The following is a 17,768-nucleotide window of genomic DNA, read 5'->3' on the forward strand; positions in this document are numbered from 1 at the left end:
CAACTCCAAAGTTACATTTAGGTTTGAGGAATGAAATATGATTATTAAAATTTGAAATTATTTTAAGGCAAATCACATAAGTTATTGCTATTATTGCTAACATGAAATATACTTCCTGATTATAAAATTAGAAAATTTATTTATTCATTAGATCAACACCATTCTTCACGTGTAACTTACCTTGCAATGATACTACAAGCCAAACATAACTAAGTGTATGAAGATTTTTGCGCCAAGCTTGGCGTACAGTAAGACCCCTAATAAATAGTATTCTTCATTGTAATAAACAAGATAATGTCCCATGGTTTATAACCAATAATTCCTAACTGCTATTAATTAATGATTTTTGAATAGAAAAAAGTTAAAAATAAATGACCTCACATTATCAAGTGTGCCGTTCAAGAAAGTGCAAATCAAAATTTTGGAAAACAAGAACAAAGCCCCTTCCCCAGATATTCCACTACAGGCTACAGAGAATAATGATACACTGTATTTACAATGTTCCATGATGATGACTATATGTATATTCACTTTCAATATCCAACAGCCTACACCTACTTTTGTTGAAGTCCCTTCTCTTATCAATCTTCTACTTCTTCGTCTTCTTCTTCTTCTTCTTCGGATGCATTCTTAAGCCACTGCAAAAGAAATACATCACATGCAGTTGCGTTTGAGAGTCATATAAGATTCAATAACAAGATATGTTGCTGTTTAATCAATGCCACTGCAGAAAGTTAGCCGATTGAAACAGGGAAATGGATGCATCTGCTTTCTACTTTAAAATGGAAACAAGTCTAGAGTAAGCTTGAAATATTGGTAAAATGTCTTTATCTTCTGGTAGAAAAAGCAAGGATGTTATTAGATGAGATAAGAAAATGCAAAAGGATAAGAAATTGTCTAACGATAAAACCACAAAAACAAAAATAAATAACATAATCGACTAAGGCCAGCGAGCTGCATCTAAAAAATTTGTTCCCTGAAAGCATCCGCTGCGAAGGCCTAAAGAAAATCCATATAATGTATCTTGTCCCAAAGCAAAGGTCCATATAATGTATCTTGTCCCAAAGCAAAGGAAGTCAACCCCTTTGCAGTGAAAATATGCAGTTCCAACCAGATCCCCTCAAAACAACAAACATGCACATCCTCACAAAATAACAAAATAACCATCATCAAAAACATGTCCAACAAAGATAAGTTGTCCCTAAATTATTATTGTGTCAAGCCCATACTATAAATTAATAATTGCATTCATTGTTTTCAATTGAAAAAGAAAAATATAGCAGTAGTATTCATGATCAAACACAAATGGTATTAATTTTATCATTTCCACCACCATCATTTGTTGCAACGTGCAGAACGTCAGATCACTCCAAATGGTTCCAATTATCTGGCTTGAATGTTTGCAATGTCCCACATTTTATTTTCTCCAATATTAACATTCAGTCTTCCTTGATAAGGACAAACATTTGGAAAGTATCCCTACATTTTAAATATTAACTATTAACCATTAGAAGATATCAATTTTTCATACTAGACATTTAGATAGTTGTGTTTACCTTTTTAAAATTACAATCAAGAATTATTGTTCATGGTGGGTTACCAATACTTGAACCAGGCCCAAATCCAACTTTGCTAGAGGTTTACCAGAAGGCTAGGCTGAACAATTGGTAATTACAATAAAAAATTCAGCCAACCCAATCCATAGTTGTACATATAGTATGCGCACTTACTGTTGATCCAAAACATTGTTGTATTTTAAAAAATAGAAGTACAATGGCACATATCAGGGCATACCCGAGTTGCATACCTAATATGTACCCAGCATGTGTAGGGCATTTTTTTTTAGTGCCTTGCCCTTCCAAGTACGAGGATGACCATACTAGATCTAATCAATGATCAAAGAAAGCTCTACAAGAAAAACGACTCCTGATGAATCCAAATCCGAAAGCCGAAGATCCCTCCTGTGTGAAGGGTGACAATCCTCCACCACCTCACTCACTGTCATTTAAATCTCTTTGAAAATGAAAATTATAAGTGAAAGTATTACCAACAGAGATCAAAAAGGAAAAAATGAGAGCACTATAGATCACAGAAGGAGATAAAGATGAGGAGTAATAGACAAGGCAGAATCCACAAACCCGATATCCCCCCAATAGTGAGTACAAGAACCATTGCCTAATTTATATTTAGAAAAAAAAAAAAAGGAATGAATACAGGGTAAATTTGCAAAATAAACCTCCAAGGACTCTCAAAAGAACATCTAATGCAATATCCCAACCATTCACTTACAAGCCAAAATTGCTTCTAGTAACTATGCCATAGGAAACTGCCATGACTCTTAATCTTATTAGTTCAAGAGTAAGTCTAAACATAGACAAATAGCACCTCCTTAATTGTCTCATTAAAACAAGGGTCATGAAAGCCATGAAGGACGACAATGAAACATTTATAAAGGAAACCGGCTCTCAAATGTTCAAGGAAATTGAAGGTTATGAAGTGACCATCATTTTAAATTTACCTTGATACATAACTAATATCAGAACCATAATTGAATCAAACCAAGTTACACTCACCATATCTGGTTTAAACCAAGTTCACTCACCAGAAGCCAGTGTTCACATGGTACCATATACTGCCTTCAACGGCTGTCCCTAGCTCCATGCTTTGCCAATATTTTGGCTGCATGGTTAGCAAAACAAATAGATCCAAGGAAAATATTTCAGAGAACTTGCTCCATTATTTTGTTTGCTAGTTAAATATTGACATTTTTCCGAAAGAAAGTAATCCAAAATGGTGGAAGGTACCCTTATTTATTCCATGTTAAACTTCAGTTTCTGAGTAATTGGGTCTTGCTCAATCCTTATTAGACAACTACTAGAATCAAATAAACTACTACTAATGCTCACATAGGAAAAAAATGATTTAGTTGACAGTGGAGGTCATAGGAGTTCTAGGGCAGGAGCTGCAGGACTAGAATAATGTTGATGGAGGCAGTGAGAGAATATTTGACAACACTCCAACTTTCCAAGGATATTACCCTAAATCATGCATAATCGCCAAAAAAAGGTTTATATAGACAATCAGACCTGCTGGAGAGTTGGCTGTGCTAATTGTAACCAAATCATAATGAAACTTCCTGGTAGCAAATTACTTGATTCTCATAGACTTCTTATTGGTGAAGATGAGGGGTTGACTCCCTTGGAGCCACAATTCCCATGTTTAGTGCAAACTTACATACAAGCTCATATTTGATTCATGTTTTGAACATGAATCAAAAGTAACAGAGTATCTTTAAATCAGGATTTCTATTGGAATATAAATTTCCATTGAAATTTTCATAAATTGAGAACTCTTGAAATTCTGCAGAAATAAAAATTTTAGTCCTTGGTGCTAAGCTATTTACATATAAACATGCACACACAACTGTCTGTACGCATTCATGTAAAATACACGTTTCAGATGCTACTACTTTCTTTCCTACATATACTCTTAACTAGCATACAAATAGATTGAAACAGGACTGAAGCAGCATATACAGATGTTGAGTTAACATACAATTACAGAGATAAACATATGATTACCTACTGTATGACATATATAATAAATATGACTTGACAAGCTTACTTGGATAAATGCTTCTGACTGCTTAACGAAAACTTTATCTGTTTCATCTGCCCCCTCTTTTTCAAGTGCCCAGCGGAGAATAGCATCTTCTTCTAAAAAATCTTTCTCATACAAAAGATGCAATATCTGTGCATGAAAATAAACACACTCATTAGAATAAAAGATGAAACAAGACTCAGTTCATGTTGCTGCAAAAGAAAAAAAAAAATGATGAGTAAACATTTAGCAACTGATGGCAAAAATCTCAACGAAATTCACCTAAACATCCATAAAAAATCTAAAAAGAAAAAAAGTAGAAAAGAAAAAAAGTGCAACAATATTCACAGATATGTGCTTAGACAAATCAAAAGTACAGTATCTTCCCAAAAAAAAAAAAAAAAAAGAAGAAGAAGAAGAAGAAAGAAAAGGACACGAATGTGATCCACATAAAAACCTGACTCAATGTGCCTTATAAAAGAATTCCTTTTTTAGGCTGGCTTTTGACAACATGTCCCAGGTAATTCTTGGGGTGATTATTCTAAATTTTTGGACAATTTCCCACCTTATTTCTTGACACTGGAGCAATGGATGCTGGGAAGCATCAACGAATAAAGTATAAAAGCATTTAAAAAGATAGCCTTGCTCTAATTTAGAAAATAATAATTGAACAAACAATGCGGGACAAAAACAGCGTGAGATCAAAGGGATTAAGAAAAATTGAGGCTGCCATCTCTTAGCAAGGGGAAGAGGGGGACCAAAGCAAAAGAGCATAATGAAGCTTTATTTCCTTTTTATTGCTTCACATTTAAATGCTAAATTTTCTTTTAAAGGCTTTTATACTTTGTTAAAAACACCTGCCTGCTGGACAGATGCTTGGCACCTGAGGAAATACTTCAATTGCAAACACAGCTCCTGTGATAAAAAATGACGTGCATTTACTTTAATTGATTTAAAAATGCAAATACCCCAGCAAACAGCAAATGGATTCAACGTTCCAAAACATTGTACATTTTCGTCCTGAACAGTAAGTACAGCAATCAAAGCATTTTCCACTGACACATTTTTCCTAGTAAAAAGAGGAGGATTAATGCATGACAGTGTTAGTTTCAGTCATTATTAATATTTTTCGCCAAAGAAAACATCTTCTGGATTTAAAAACACCTCAACATCCTTACCTGGATATAGAAAGTTTCACTATTTTTAGTCAATTGGAGGCTCACACAGGGCCTGGGCTACACAACAGAAGGTACTCAGGTAGCTCATCTCCCATCTCATAGGCCTCTTCCTTCCCATGATTCTAACTCAAGACCTCCCATGGAAGTCCCAAGCTTCAACCAATATAGCTATACTGGTTGTCCCAAACTTCAACCAATATAGCTATATAAGCATACCCCTAACTCATAACAACTTAGGGCATGCATTGTACCACAATTCTGTTCTCATTCCAATAATCAGAAGAATGGTTAAAGCTTAGATGACATTAGATAAAAGAAAAGAATGAAAATTAGAAAAGGAAGAAATACATCAGAGGACAAGGAATCCTCCTCAAGAATAAACAATAAAAAACAAATAAATTCAGAACTGTTGCAAATCAATAAGTTGTATCCCAGGAACAGTTGAAATGCAAAACACTAGAAAAGGCAAAAAAGGGAAAAAAAAAAAAAATTCCTATTCCACACATCTTTCTACTTTGAAAATTCTAGAATTATGCTCCAACCAAATACACCAATGCACCGGCAAAAGCAGCACATCTGCACAATAATTCTGCTTCCTTACGAGAACCAAATCCCCCAAAATTTTGAAGAAAAAAATCTTTCTAATGTCATTAGGCAAGCCCAAGACTCAAACAAACCAAAGAGCCTACACCAAATGCCCCACAAGAAAGAACAATGGGGAATGAGCACTAGTTTCAGTACAATGATCTTCTCCCCCAAAACTCTTCTAACCTAGTGTCAATCATTCATATTAATCCTGTCAGAAATTGCGGACTACATAAAAGCTTGATGTTAGATGGAGTCCTGGCTTTTCAAACCAAAGAATACGTAGGAAAATTGGACAGATTTACATCAGCTGAGCTGATTGAGAAACCATACCCAGTGGGCCAATTCGTAGCTTTCTCCTCACTCAAGTTCCTCCTAAAACAGAAATCTCACGAGGCAATAGTACCCTCCAAGAATCTAAAAGGTATAAATTGGAGCATTATGACTAGGGAAACTACAAAGGTGAGGAAATGCATAAAAAAATGGAGTTGCCCTGATTCACAAATCCTCCCAAACCTGCACTCCCTTCCCATTACCATACTGAATTTAACACAAGAAAGATAAATGCAAAATCTGAGAATGAACTTCCGGTGGCCTCTATAGCGTTAATTCCAAATCCACTGTGAATCCTATTATATATAAAGATTGTTCTGAAGGAAAACACCGTAGCCATTCACCCACCAAAGCGACATTTTCAAAAATCAGGTTACCAAGGTCCACGCCACCCTCACTTTCAGGTTTACAAACTCTATCCCAACTACAAATGGCCCATAGCACCCTATCCCACACCAGACCACAAAAACTCTTACATCAAATTTTCTAATATTTTAGCAATGCTAATTGGGACATTAAATAAAAACCAAAATTAAAAAGGGTGGAAGCCAAAGAAGCTCCAATCAAAGTAATCTGCCAACCAAAGTAAAAAATGCACCCCTTCCAAATGTCAATCTCCTAGTAATCTTTTCCATTACCGAATTCCAAGAAAGACGCATTAGTAGGGTTAACACCCAATGGAACACCTAGATAAAAAAATGGCCGACTATGGCTAACACACAAAGGAAAAACTGAAACCTAACAAGACCTTGCTGTAAATTAATACTCGCTAAGCCATACTTGGAAAGATTAACGTTTAAACCAAAAGGTTGCTGATTCACCTAATAAGGACTGATCTCACAAATCTTTTTAATTTATGATTCTCATTCAACATTCAAAGTGGCTACACTCTCAGATGCTCACCAATCATTTGCTTCACCTATAAACTAATTAATTTATAATCTTAATTAAATTATTGCATTTGTTGCTAATTGATATTGAATATAGGAAGTTTTGTTAGCAAGAAAGCTGTGGTGACAACTCCATACAGGTGCTTTAACTTCTCAAAGTTATAGACACAGGAGAGAAATGAATGCAAAAACAGAAAGATATATGTGCAATAATACATTCAGTTCTTATCATTAGACAAAGTGTAAGAGACGCAAAGAGACTGTGAACCCTGCATGTTATATTATAAGACGTGTGCTTGTTAGACCCTTGCTAAACAAACCCCTTATAAACTATTTAACGGTAGGAACCATCCATTTGTTACTTTCATAATGCATATATTCGGTTGCAAATGTTTTATATTAAATGAAATGGATCACAAAACAAATTTGATTCAAAATCAGATGAAAGAATTTTACTGAGATATGCACTGAATAGTAAACCAGGTTGAATTTGATGAAACTAACTACTTTCTAAGTAAGGATTCTAGATGAAGAAATTGAGGCAGCATTTCAAGAAATATTGAAAGACAGTGCGGTACAGGACAGAAGCTTGAGACTACTGCTTAGATGACTCATGAGAGAACCATTTTAAATGAAGAAACATTCCAACCATCCATTGAATATATAAACATGATCCTCTCTTAAACTGTTTTTGTGGTAATTGCACTTTTACTTCTAAAACCCAACCTAAGAATTTTGATGAGGTAGAAAATGATGAATTTTGGGTGAAACCTATGCAAGAAGAATTAATTTAGTTTAATAGAAGCAAAATTTGGACCTTAGTTTCCAAATCTATAAATCACTCCATTAGTATTGGTACGAAATGGGTTTTTAGAAACAAACCAGATAATAAAGTTTGTTTGGTTGGAAAAGGTTACACACAAGAAGGCAGTATAGATTTTGATGAAACATTTGCATTTGTAGCTAGATTAGAATCAACTTGAACTTATTGTGCATTCTCTTGCTACATGAACTTCATTTTTTTTCGATGTAAAAAGTGCCTTATTAAAAGGTTTTTGAAGAAGTTTTTGAAAAACAAAACGGAACTCTTCTTTATCATTTTTTTTGAAATTAAACAAATGGTTTAAAACAGAATCCTAGTGCATGGTATGAAAGGTTAAGAAAATTTTTAATTTATAATGGCTTTTCAAAACGAAATGTGAACAAAACTCTTTTCATAAAGTCCAGAGAAAATATTTTAGTTGTTCTATGCTAATTGTAGAATTATTAGATATCTGCCAACCTTTATTAGAGGCTGATCTTTAGAAGATTTAGAGCTAACAAATCAGTTAATTTGTTAGCCATTTTTGGTTCCACCATCCTAGGGCATTTGGGTATCATGTTATCTGATTCTGTAGATAGTCATTCCTATTTTAATGCTTTCCATTTTAAATAGGATATTCTATTTTCAGTAGGTTGTAAATATCCCTAGTAATTAGATGAGAATTATCATCTATTTAAAGGGAATGTAATCTTTTTCATAAGTGGCATATTTAGTTTTCTTTTCCACATTTCAACATAGTATTTAGAGCATCCTTTGAACCCTAATCTTCCTATATGACCAAATACGGTATGGCCACTGGGAGACGCAACTCCACCTCTTTAGTCTCAGATGTCACCACCAATCAGGAAGCCATGGTCTCGGGCAACAGCGGTAGTTTAGATAGCAGCCTCATGCCCATTATAGGATACAAACTTAACAGGAATAACTATCTCCAATGGTCACATTCCGTGATGATGTTTTTATGTGGAAAGGGAAAGGATGATTAACTCTTATGAGTTGCAGCCCAACCAAGCAAGGATGATGTGAAGTTCAAAACATGGAAATCGGAAAATAACATAGTTATGTCATAGCTCATTAATTCCATGACAAATGACATTGGAGAAAATTTTCTTCACTACAGAACAACGAAGGAGATTTTGGAAGCTACCAAGGAAACGTATTCTAACAATGAGAATACATCTGAATTATTTGAGGTAGAAAGTGTTCTCCATGACTTAGGCCAAGAAGATTTGGCAGTGACCCAATACTTCAACACCCTCAACTGCAACTGGCAACAACTCGACTTATTCGAGGAGCACTATTGGAGTTGTCCCGAAGATGGAATTAAGTATAAACAAATTGTTGAAAAGAAAAGAATATACACATTTCTAATTGGATTAAATAAAAATCTTGATGAAGTACGAGGAAGAATCTTGCCAAACATCTAAGAAGCGTTTTCAGAAGTTCATCGAGAAGAGAGTCAAAAGAAGATAATGATGGGCCCTCAAGATTTTGCAACAAACCTGGAGAGTTCAGTCCTTGTGGTTCGAGGAAATCCATATAATAGCAGTGACAGTAGACTGAAGAAAGCGAGGCTGTGGTGTGACCATTCTCGACGTCCTGGTCACATCAAGGACACGTGCTGGAAAATCCACAGTAAACCTGCAGATTGTAAATCTTCCCGCTTTGCCAACGATAGAGAAGGACGAGGAAATTTCATCTCGGTAGATGAAAAACCAACACCACCCGAGCCCAGTCTCTTCAGCAAGGAGCAACTAGAATTATTGCAAAAAATGTTCAGCTAATCTTCAGCAGCCCCTACTACTATGGTTGGTATCAGTTCTTTGGCGCGCATAGGTAATTTTTTAAGTGCTCATAATGTTAAAAAGGAGAAGCTAGTGTCAGAACAGAAGAATAGAAAGACATAAAAATAGAGAAGAAAAATACTGAAAAAAGCCTCTTTAATTTACTGACTTGATGAAGAAATTACATATATAAAAAGCTACGGTGCTGCAGCACTTTTTGCTGGATTTTTGAGATTCTTTTCTATTTTTCACTACTTAAAATAACTGGGATAAGGCCACTATTTATAGGGCAGAGTACATGGGGAATAGATGGGAAATTTTAATATTCTAGGAACTTAACAACTCATTAAATAAACCTAGAAACAAGGCAAAGAATATGACAAGTTCTTAGACTAAATAACTCACTCCTGTGCTATTAATGGATGACAGTTGTATTCCACTGGCTGCAACTTGCTGACTGAATAATTTTATTGCTGAATGTTCTACTGACTGTAAGCTGAGTTGTCTGCTGACTTTTCAACTAAATAACTGAATTAACTAACTTCAATAGGTTCACGACTTTCTCACAAATTCCCCTCTAAAGCCGTGAGTCATAACATGTCTCTGAACTTCAAAAACTTCTTAGTAGTAATAGGTTTTGTGAGCATGTCTGCTAGTTGTTCATTAGTGCTAATGAATTCTCGATGAATTTCTTCCTTCTGCACAAGGTCACGAATAAAGTGATGTCTGACCTCAATATGCTTTGTCCTGGCATGAAAAACTAAGTTCTTAGTTAGAGCTATTGTTGACATATTATCACAATAAATGGTTATAGGACCCTCTTGCTTCAGTCCTAAATCACTAAGTAATTTCCTCAGCCAAACTCCTTCACAAGCAGCCCTTGTTGCTGAAATATATTCTACTTCTGTAGATGACAAGGCAACAGTGTTTTGCTTTCTTGAACACCATGAAATGGTGCCATTTCCAAGGCAAAAAACATATGTTGATGTGCTTTTTTGATCATCAATTGATCCGGCCCAATCACTGTCAGTGAAACCAGTCAAAACAAACTCGAAATCTTTGTTGTACTTCAGTCCAAGTTTTAGTGTGCCTTTAAGGTATCTTAATACCCTTTTTGTTGCTACATAATGAAGTACACTTGGGCTGTGCATGAACCTAGACAACATACTAACATCTTGTGTAATATCAGGCCTAGTATGAGTCAAGTTAATAAGGGATCTAACTAAACTCCTATACAGATTTTCGTCGAATTTCTTACCTCCATCATCAAAATTAAAATTTTCATTTAGAGCCATAGGAGTACTTACAGCCTTACAGTCCTTCATATGAAATTTATTCAAGATATCAGCTACATACTTTTCTTGGGAAATGAAAATTTCCCTTCTTCCTTGCTTAACTTGCATCCCAAGGAAGTACTTCATGATCCCTAAGTTTGTCATCTAAAAACTTTTTATCATTTAGTGCTTGAAATAAGCAAGTAAATGAAGATTGCTTCCAAAGTAAATCAGATCATCAACGTACAAGCAAACAATGATGAAATCAGTTTCTTTTTTTAAATAATAAAGAGCTGGTTCATGAGAGCTTTTCTGAAATCCTGAATTCTGAAAATAAGAATCAATCTTACCGTTCCAAGCTCATGGAGCTTGTTTGAGGCCATACAAAGCCTTGTTCAGTTTGTACACCTTTTCGTCTTTGCCCTTCACTTCATATCCACGTGGCTGCTCAACATAAACTTCCTCATTCTTTCTCTGTTGAGAAATGCAGATTTAACATCTATTTGATACACATTTAACTCCAATTTGGTATTTCTTGCAAGTAAAATCCGAATTGTCTCCATTCTTGCAACCAGTGCAAAGGTCTCATTGAAATCAAGTCCAGGTTGTTGAGAATAACCTTTGGCAACCAATCTGGCCTTGTACTTTTGAATGGAACCATCCTCGTACTTGGTTTTGTAAATCCACTTGAGACCAATAATGTCTTTGCTTTCAGGAGGATCTACCAGCTTCCATGTGTTCTTTTCAATCACGTTCAGCTCTTCTTCCATGGCATTTTTCCATTCTTTATCCTTCACTACATCTTCAAAATTATGTGGCTCAAAAGAGAAAAGAGCAAATTCTGAATTTTCATTAGAAAAATAGCTTCTAAAATCACCATACCTTTCTGGAGGTCTTCCAACTCTTTCAGATCTTCTTAGGACAGGTGAAGAGGATGAAGTTCCTTCATTCTCTAAATTTTCAGATTTTGAACTAAAGTTCTCGGGTGCAATTTCAGCTTCTAAAATTGCTAGATTCTGAGATTCAATAGCTGACTTAGGTCTTGTTGCTTCAGCTGGTACAAAATATGGAATATTTGTTGAGTTCTAACCGTTGGAAGTCCACTGCGATACTCCCTTTTCGTCAAAGATGACATCTCTTGCCACTGTCAGCTTGTGATGAACAGGATTCAGCAGCCGCTAGCCCTTTGATTCATCATTGTACCCAAAAAACAAAAGCTTTTCTCCCTTCTGATCAAACTTGTCCTTATTAGGAGCTTTAATAAGTGAGTAGGCTAGACAACCAAACACTTTCTAGAAGACTAACATTTGGTTTTGTCCCACTCCAAGCATCATAGGGAGTTCTATTCTTCACTGATTTTGTTGTTGGCCTATTTAAGATATAAACAATGGTATGTATAGCTTCAGCCCAAAGAGAATTAGGAAGTCCTTTACCTTTTAACATGCTCCGAGCCATTTCAACAATGGTTCGGTTCTTTTTTTTAGCAACCCTGTTCTACTAAGGGCTTCTACTTACTGTTAGTTGCCTTTGAATGCCTTCCTTCTTGTAATAATTCATGAACAGGTAATATATGAATTCACCTCCACGATCAGTTCTTAAGGTCTTCATTTTCAGCCCACTTTGCCTTTCAACAAGGGCTTTGAACTCCAAAAATATTGAGAAGGCATTTGATTTTTGTTGAATAAAATACAATGACATCATTCTAGTAAAATCATCAACAAAAAGGATGAAATACCTTTTGTTTCCAAGAGATAATGTTCTTGTGGGACCAAATATATCCGCATGAACAAGCTCCAAAGGAGCTTTGGCCCTCCTAGAAGTTTTGGGGAAAGGAAGGTGGAGCATCTTCCTGTAAATACAACCTTCACAAACTCCTTCAATTTGATTTATTTGGGGAAGACCACGAACCATATCCTTTTGCTTGAGAAGCTGCAGTCCCTTTTGATTTAAATGCCCATATATGAGATGCCATAGTTGAGGTTCATTTGACATTTCGCTCTTCAAAAGCCATTGGACTTGTGTAGTTGATGGAGAGTGGGAAAACCTTGTTTCGAGTCATCTCAACTTTAGCCATCAATGATTTTTTCTTCTTGTCTATGATTCTGCATTCATTTTCTTCGAAATGGACTTGATATCCTTTTTGAATTAACTGCCCCACACTTAAGAGATTGCGAGCAAGACTTGGGACATAAAGAACATCATGGATGAATTTTTGCTCACCTAATATGGACTGCATTGCTATTACACCTTTTCCTTCAACTTTTACAAATTTCCCATCACCAAGAATAATGGAATTTGAAGCATTTTCATCAATTTTAACAAATAACTCACGGATACCTGTCATATGACCTCTGCAGCCACTGTCAAGGTACTGAACCTTGTCATCGTTGCTTTTAGCATTGAGACAAGTGAGAAACACTTGCTCTTCATCATTTTCCTTGCTGAAATTTGCTTCTGAACTATCATTCTTCTTGTGCCAACAATCCGGTCTGAATGGTTTGGAATGCGGCACCTTTTACAGCTTAAATAGCATTCAGCTGAGGTGTGATTTGACTTCTTGCATATGATGCAATTCTATCCTTGATTGCTGGACCTATGAGGCTGAAAATTCCTACCTCTACCACGGCCTCTTCCACAACCACGGTATTGATTATTTTGGCCTCTTTGAGACTGGTCTTGTTGCTGAAAATTTCCCTTCCTCTTGATTTTTTCGGTTCAAATTGAGCTTTGATTGAAAAGTCTGCTCCAAGGGCTGACTTGAAGATCTTTTAATTCTTTGCTCATGTGATTCAAAAGAACCACAGAGGTCAAACATGGTCATAATTGAGAGATCTTTTGATTCTTCAATTGCTGCAGCTGCATGATCAAATTTTGGTGGTAAACTTCTCAGAATTTTTCCAACGATCTTTTTTTCTTCTATCCGATCACCATAAGCTCTGATTTGATCAACTATTTCAACAACCTTGGAGAAAAAATCTTTGATGCTTTCAAAATCTTTCATTGCCAAGCAATCAAAGTTTTTCCAAAGAGATCGTAGTCGGATCGAGACTACTTTATTGTTTCCTTGAAATTCCTTCTGCAGTGTTTCTCATGTGTCTTTAGCCTTTTGAATGCCAAAGATGTGGGGATAGATGGTCTTGTTGATCCCTTGATGAATATAACTAAAGCAAGAGCATTATTTTTTATTTTTTCTTTGTTCTGGGCAAATCTCTGAGATGAGGTTGCTGTGCTTGTGTTTGTAGAGGATGAATCATCATTTGCTGAACTTGAATCATCATAACCTTCTTCAATAATCTCCTATAAGTATCGTGCAATGAAGAAAATTTTCATTTGATCAGCCTAGTACCATTAATTTTCTGCTTCGAAGATGGGTACTTGGTTTTGAGAATAATTGAACATAGTTCCAGCAGAGGAAGAGGTGCTGGACGACATGGCTCTGATACCAAATTTTGTTGGAATAAAAGAATAGAAAGACAAAAAAACTAAGAAGAAAAATACTGAAAAATGCCTCTTTAATTTACTGACTTGACGAAGAAATTACATATATAAAAAGCTCCAGTGCTGCAGCACTTTTTGCTGGATTTTTTTCTATTTTTTCACTACTTAAAATGACTAGGATAAGGCGACTATTTATAGGGCAGAGTACATGGGGAATAGATGGGAAATTTTATTATTCTAGGAACTTAACAACTCATTAAGTAAACCTAGAAACAAGGCAAAAAATATGACAAGTTCCTAGACTAAATAACTCACTCCTGTGCTATTAATGGATACCAGCGGTATTCCACTTTGAAAAACTAAACAGAACTTTGAATAAGAATCACACTGGCTGCAACTTGCTAACTGAATAATTTTATTGCTGAATGTTCTGCCGACTGTAAGCTGAGTTGTCTGCTGACTTTTCAACTATATAACTAAATTAACTAACTTCAGTAGGTTCACGGCTTTCTCACAGCTAGGTCCATGGATTATAGACTCTGGAGCATCGGACCATATGACGGGAGATAGAAATTTTTTTTCTACTTACAATCCCCATTACTCTCAAAGGTGGATGGTACAGGCTCTGTTAAAATTTCAGAGAACCTAACACTCAACTCAGTTATATAAGTGCCAAATTTGGATTGCAATTTACTGTCTATTAGTAAACTCACTCGGGATCTCAATTGTGTTACTAAATTTTTCCCAAATATGTGTGAATTTCAGGTCTTGGATTCGGGGAAGACGATTGGCAGTGCTAAGATGTGTTTGGGGATCTATCTTCTCGAGGTTAATGATCCTCCCCAAGGAACAACTCACAAATCCGATTGTTTAGTGTCTAAAAGTCAAAGTTATTTTTCTGTCATTCGTTCTAATAATGATAGTGCAATTATGTTGTGGCACTATAGGTTAGGACATCCAAATTTCTTGTATCTAGAGAAACTCTTTCCTTCATTATTCAATAATAAAAATCCAAATGATTTTCAGTGTGAGATGTGTCAATTTTCAAAACATGTTCGCAACTCTTATCCCAACCGACCCTACAAAGCATGCCAACCCTTTTCAACGATCCATAGTGATGTGTGGGGGCGATCTAGGATCAAGAATATTACTAGATCTCACTGGTTTATATGTTTTATAGATGATCACACTAGACTTACCTGGATATTCCTCATGAAAGAAAAGTCAGAGGCAGGTCAGATTTTCAAAAATTTTAACACCATGATCCAAACACAATTCCAAGAAAAAATACAGATTGTGAAAACTGATAATGCGAAAGAATATTTCAAATCGATTCTTGATGATTATCTCGAGTCAAGGTATAATACACCAAAGTTCGTGTGTTGACACTCCTCAACAAAATGGAATTGCCAAAAGATAAAACCGGCACCCACTAGATGTTGCTTGCTCCCTCATGTTCTCTACACATGTATCGAAACACTTTTGGGGTGAAGCCATTCTCACTGCAAACAGGATGCCCTCTTGCATTCTCAAATTCCAAACTCCCTGTCAAACTCTACTTTAGTCCTTTCCCAATACTCGACTCATCTCCACTATTCCCTTCAAAGTATTCGAGTGCTCAGCTTTTGTTCATGTTCATAGTCAAAACCGGGGTAAACTTGATCCTAGAGCCCTTAAGTGCATTTTTCTCGGGTACTCTCCAAACCAAAAGGGTTACAAATGCTATTCACCAGCTACTAAAAGATATTATCACTCCATGGATGTCACCCTTTTTTGAGCAACAACCATATTACCCCAAATATGAAATTCAGGGGGAGATTACACAGAAATTCCAGCTTTGGGATATTGAAGAGTTATCTTACCCTTCTTCTGATTTTGGCTCTTCTCACCTATCACAAATTTCCAAATCTATTCCAATTACCGACTCCATTTCTCCTTCACATCCCTTCTTAGAATCTCTCGTGAAACATCAGCATCTGGATACTATTCAACCAACCAAGGTCTTAAATTTCGATTTCGACTCAAATTTTGAAGCTCCAAAAGTATGGAAATTTTGATTTCGATGTCGATTGCGATTTTGATTTGAAAAAATAACATAAATTAGTAGTAAAGCGTGGAATTCTTTGTGAAACTTTAGAAATGGTTAACAAACATAATAATATAAGTTTTAGGACTAATATATAACAAATTAAATACATTTATGTTTTGTATGAGATAGAAAAGTTGTAAAATATTATGCGTATCAAACATATTTGTGAGATAATGTACATTAAACCTATTCAATTAATACAAATGAAATTCATAAATCATTTAAATATTATTTATTATACAAATAATGATAATTTAGACATGAATGGTTAAATAAAATGTCACTGCAAGTTTATTTTTTCATATAATTTCAAAAGAACTTGTAATTATCTTTTGTTTTGATAAAATAAATTGAAAGAGAAATTTCACTTCACTCCTAAATCTCTCATTTGAATTTCGACGAAATTTCATTGTATAGTTAAAATTTCGACAAGTTACGAAAATTTCGAGATTTCGATATTTTTCAGATGATTCATTGAGATTTCGATGGAAATAATGCAAGATGGAAATCGACTGCCATTTCGATTTCGAGGGTGACGGAAATCAAAAATTTTGATGGAATTTCTACAATTTCGTGGAAATTTAAGACCACACAACCAACAAAAAATGATGAGTTGATTGCCTATTCACAAAGGAGAAGGAACCAAAAAGAGATAGAACAAGAAGCATCCCTTGAGCAAATCAAGAGTCTGATCCGAGCCCTAGATCAAGTGAAAATCCACCAGGTAACTCTAATCCCGAGACTTCCCATAATGAGTTAACTAATGATGATAGTGATTGTACTATTGACGTGAGAAAAGTTTTGAGATCATGCACAAAACACCCAATTATACACTTTTGTGTCATTTTAGGGGCTATCATCGAATTTTAGATCTTTTGTTGCCAACCTCGATAAAATCCAAGATCCTAATAACATACAAGAGGCTCTCGGTACACCTGAATGGAAGTTTGTTGTCTGGGAAGAAATCAATGCACTAGAAAAGAATGGAACATGGGAGATCACAAAATTACCAACTAGAAAACATCTAGTAGGTTGCAAATGGACATTCACTGTGAAATACAATGAAGATGGAAGTGTTAACTGATTCAAGGCTCAGCTGGTAGCAAAGGAATTCACTCAATCATATGGAATTGACTACGAAGAGACATTTGCCCTTTAGCCAAGTTAAATACAGTGCACATCCTCTTATCTTTGGCAGCAAATTTAGACTGGCCTCTTCGCCAACTAGATGTCAAGAATGTCTTCCTTAATGAAGACCTAGCTGAAGAAGTCTACTTGGAAATTCCTCTTGGATTCGAGACACAAGCTACACACAACAAAGTCTGCAAACTCAAAAGATCTTTATATAGGCCCAAGCAATACCCAAGAGACACGTTCGAGAGATTCACAAAGGTAGTTAGGAGGTATGGCTATCACAATGTCAATCATATCATACAATATTTGTTAAATACTCTCCTGAAGGAAAAATTTCTATCCTCATTGTATATATGGACGACATCATTCTAACGGGAGATTATGAGGAGGAAATGAGTAGTCTCAAAAGTCTTCTAGCTAACGAATTTGAAATCAAGGACCTTGGAAATTTCAAATACTTCCTAGGCATGGAAGTGGCATGGTCAAGGAAGGGAATCTTTGTCTCCCAAAGGAAATATGTTCTAGATCTTTTGAAAGAGACTTGGATGCTCGGATGCAAGCTAGCAGATTTTCCTATGGATTCAACAACCAAACTAGAAGCCAAGGAAGACAGTGCACCAGTGGATAAAGGTAGATATCA

General features: G+C 35.6%; 1 protein-coding gene across 1 annotated transcript in view; it reads right to left on the reverse strand.

Annotated features, from left to right (window-relative positions):
• Window positions 1–258: 258 nt before the first annotated feature.
• LOC131153477 (uncharacterized) overlaps window positions 259–17,768 on the reverse strand; it is a 154,538-nt gene continuing 137,028 nt past the window's right edge. The window contains exons 14-15 of the mRNA XM_058105817.1: window positions 3,625–3,750; window positions 259–638 (exon numbers count right to left, since the gene is read on the reverse strand). Of these exons, the coding sequence (XP_057961800.1) occupies window positions 582–638; window positions 3,625–3,750 (183 nt within the window). The 3' untranslated portion in view covers window positions 259–581. The remainder of the gene's footprint in view (window positions 639–3,624; window positions 3,751–17,768) is intronic.

Source organism: Malania oleifera, chromosome 4 (assembly GCF_029873635.1).
Source record: "Malania oleifera isolate guangnan ecotype guangnan chromosome 4, ASM2987363v1, whole genome shotgun sequence".
Taxonomy (NCBI): Eukaryota; Viridiplantae; Streptophyta; class Magnoliopsida; order Santalales; family Ximeniaceae; genus Malania; species Malania oleifera.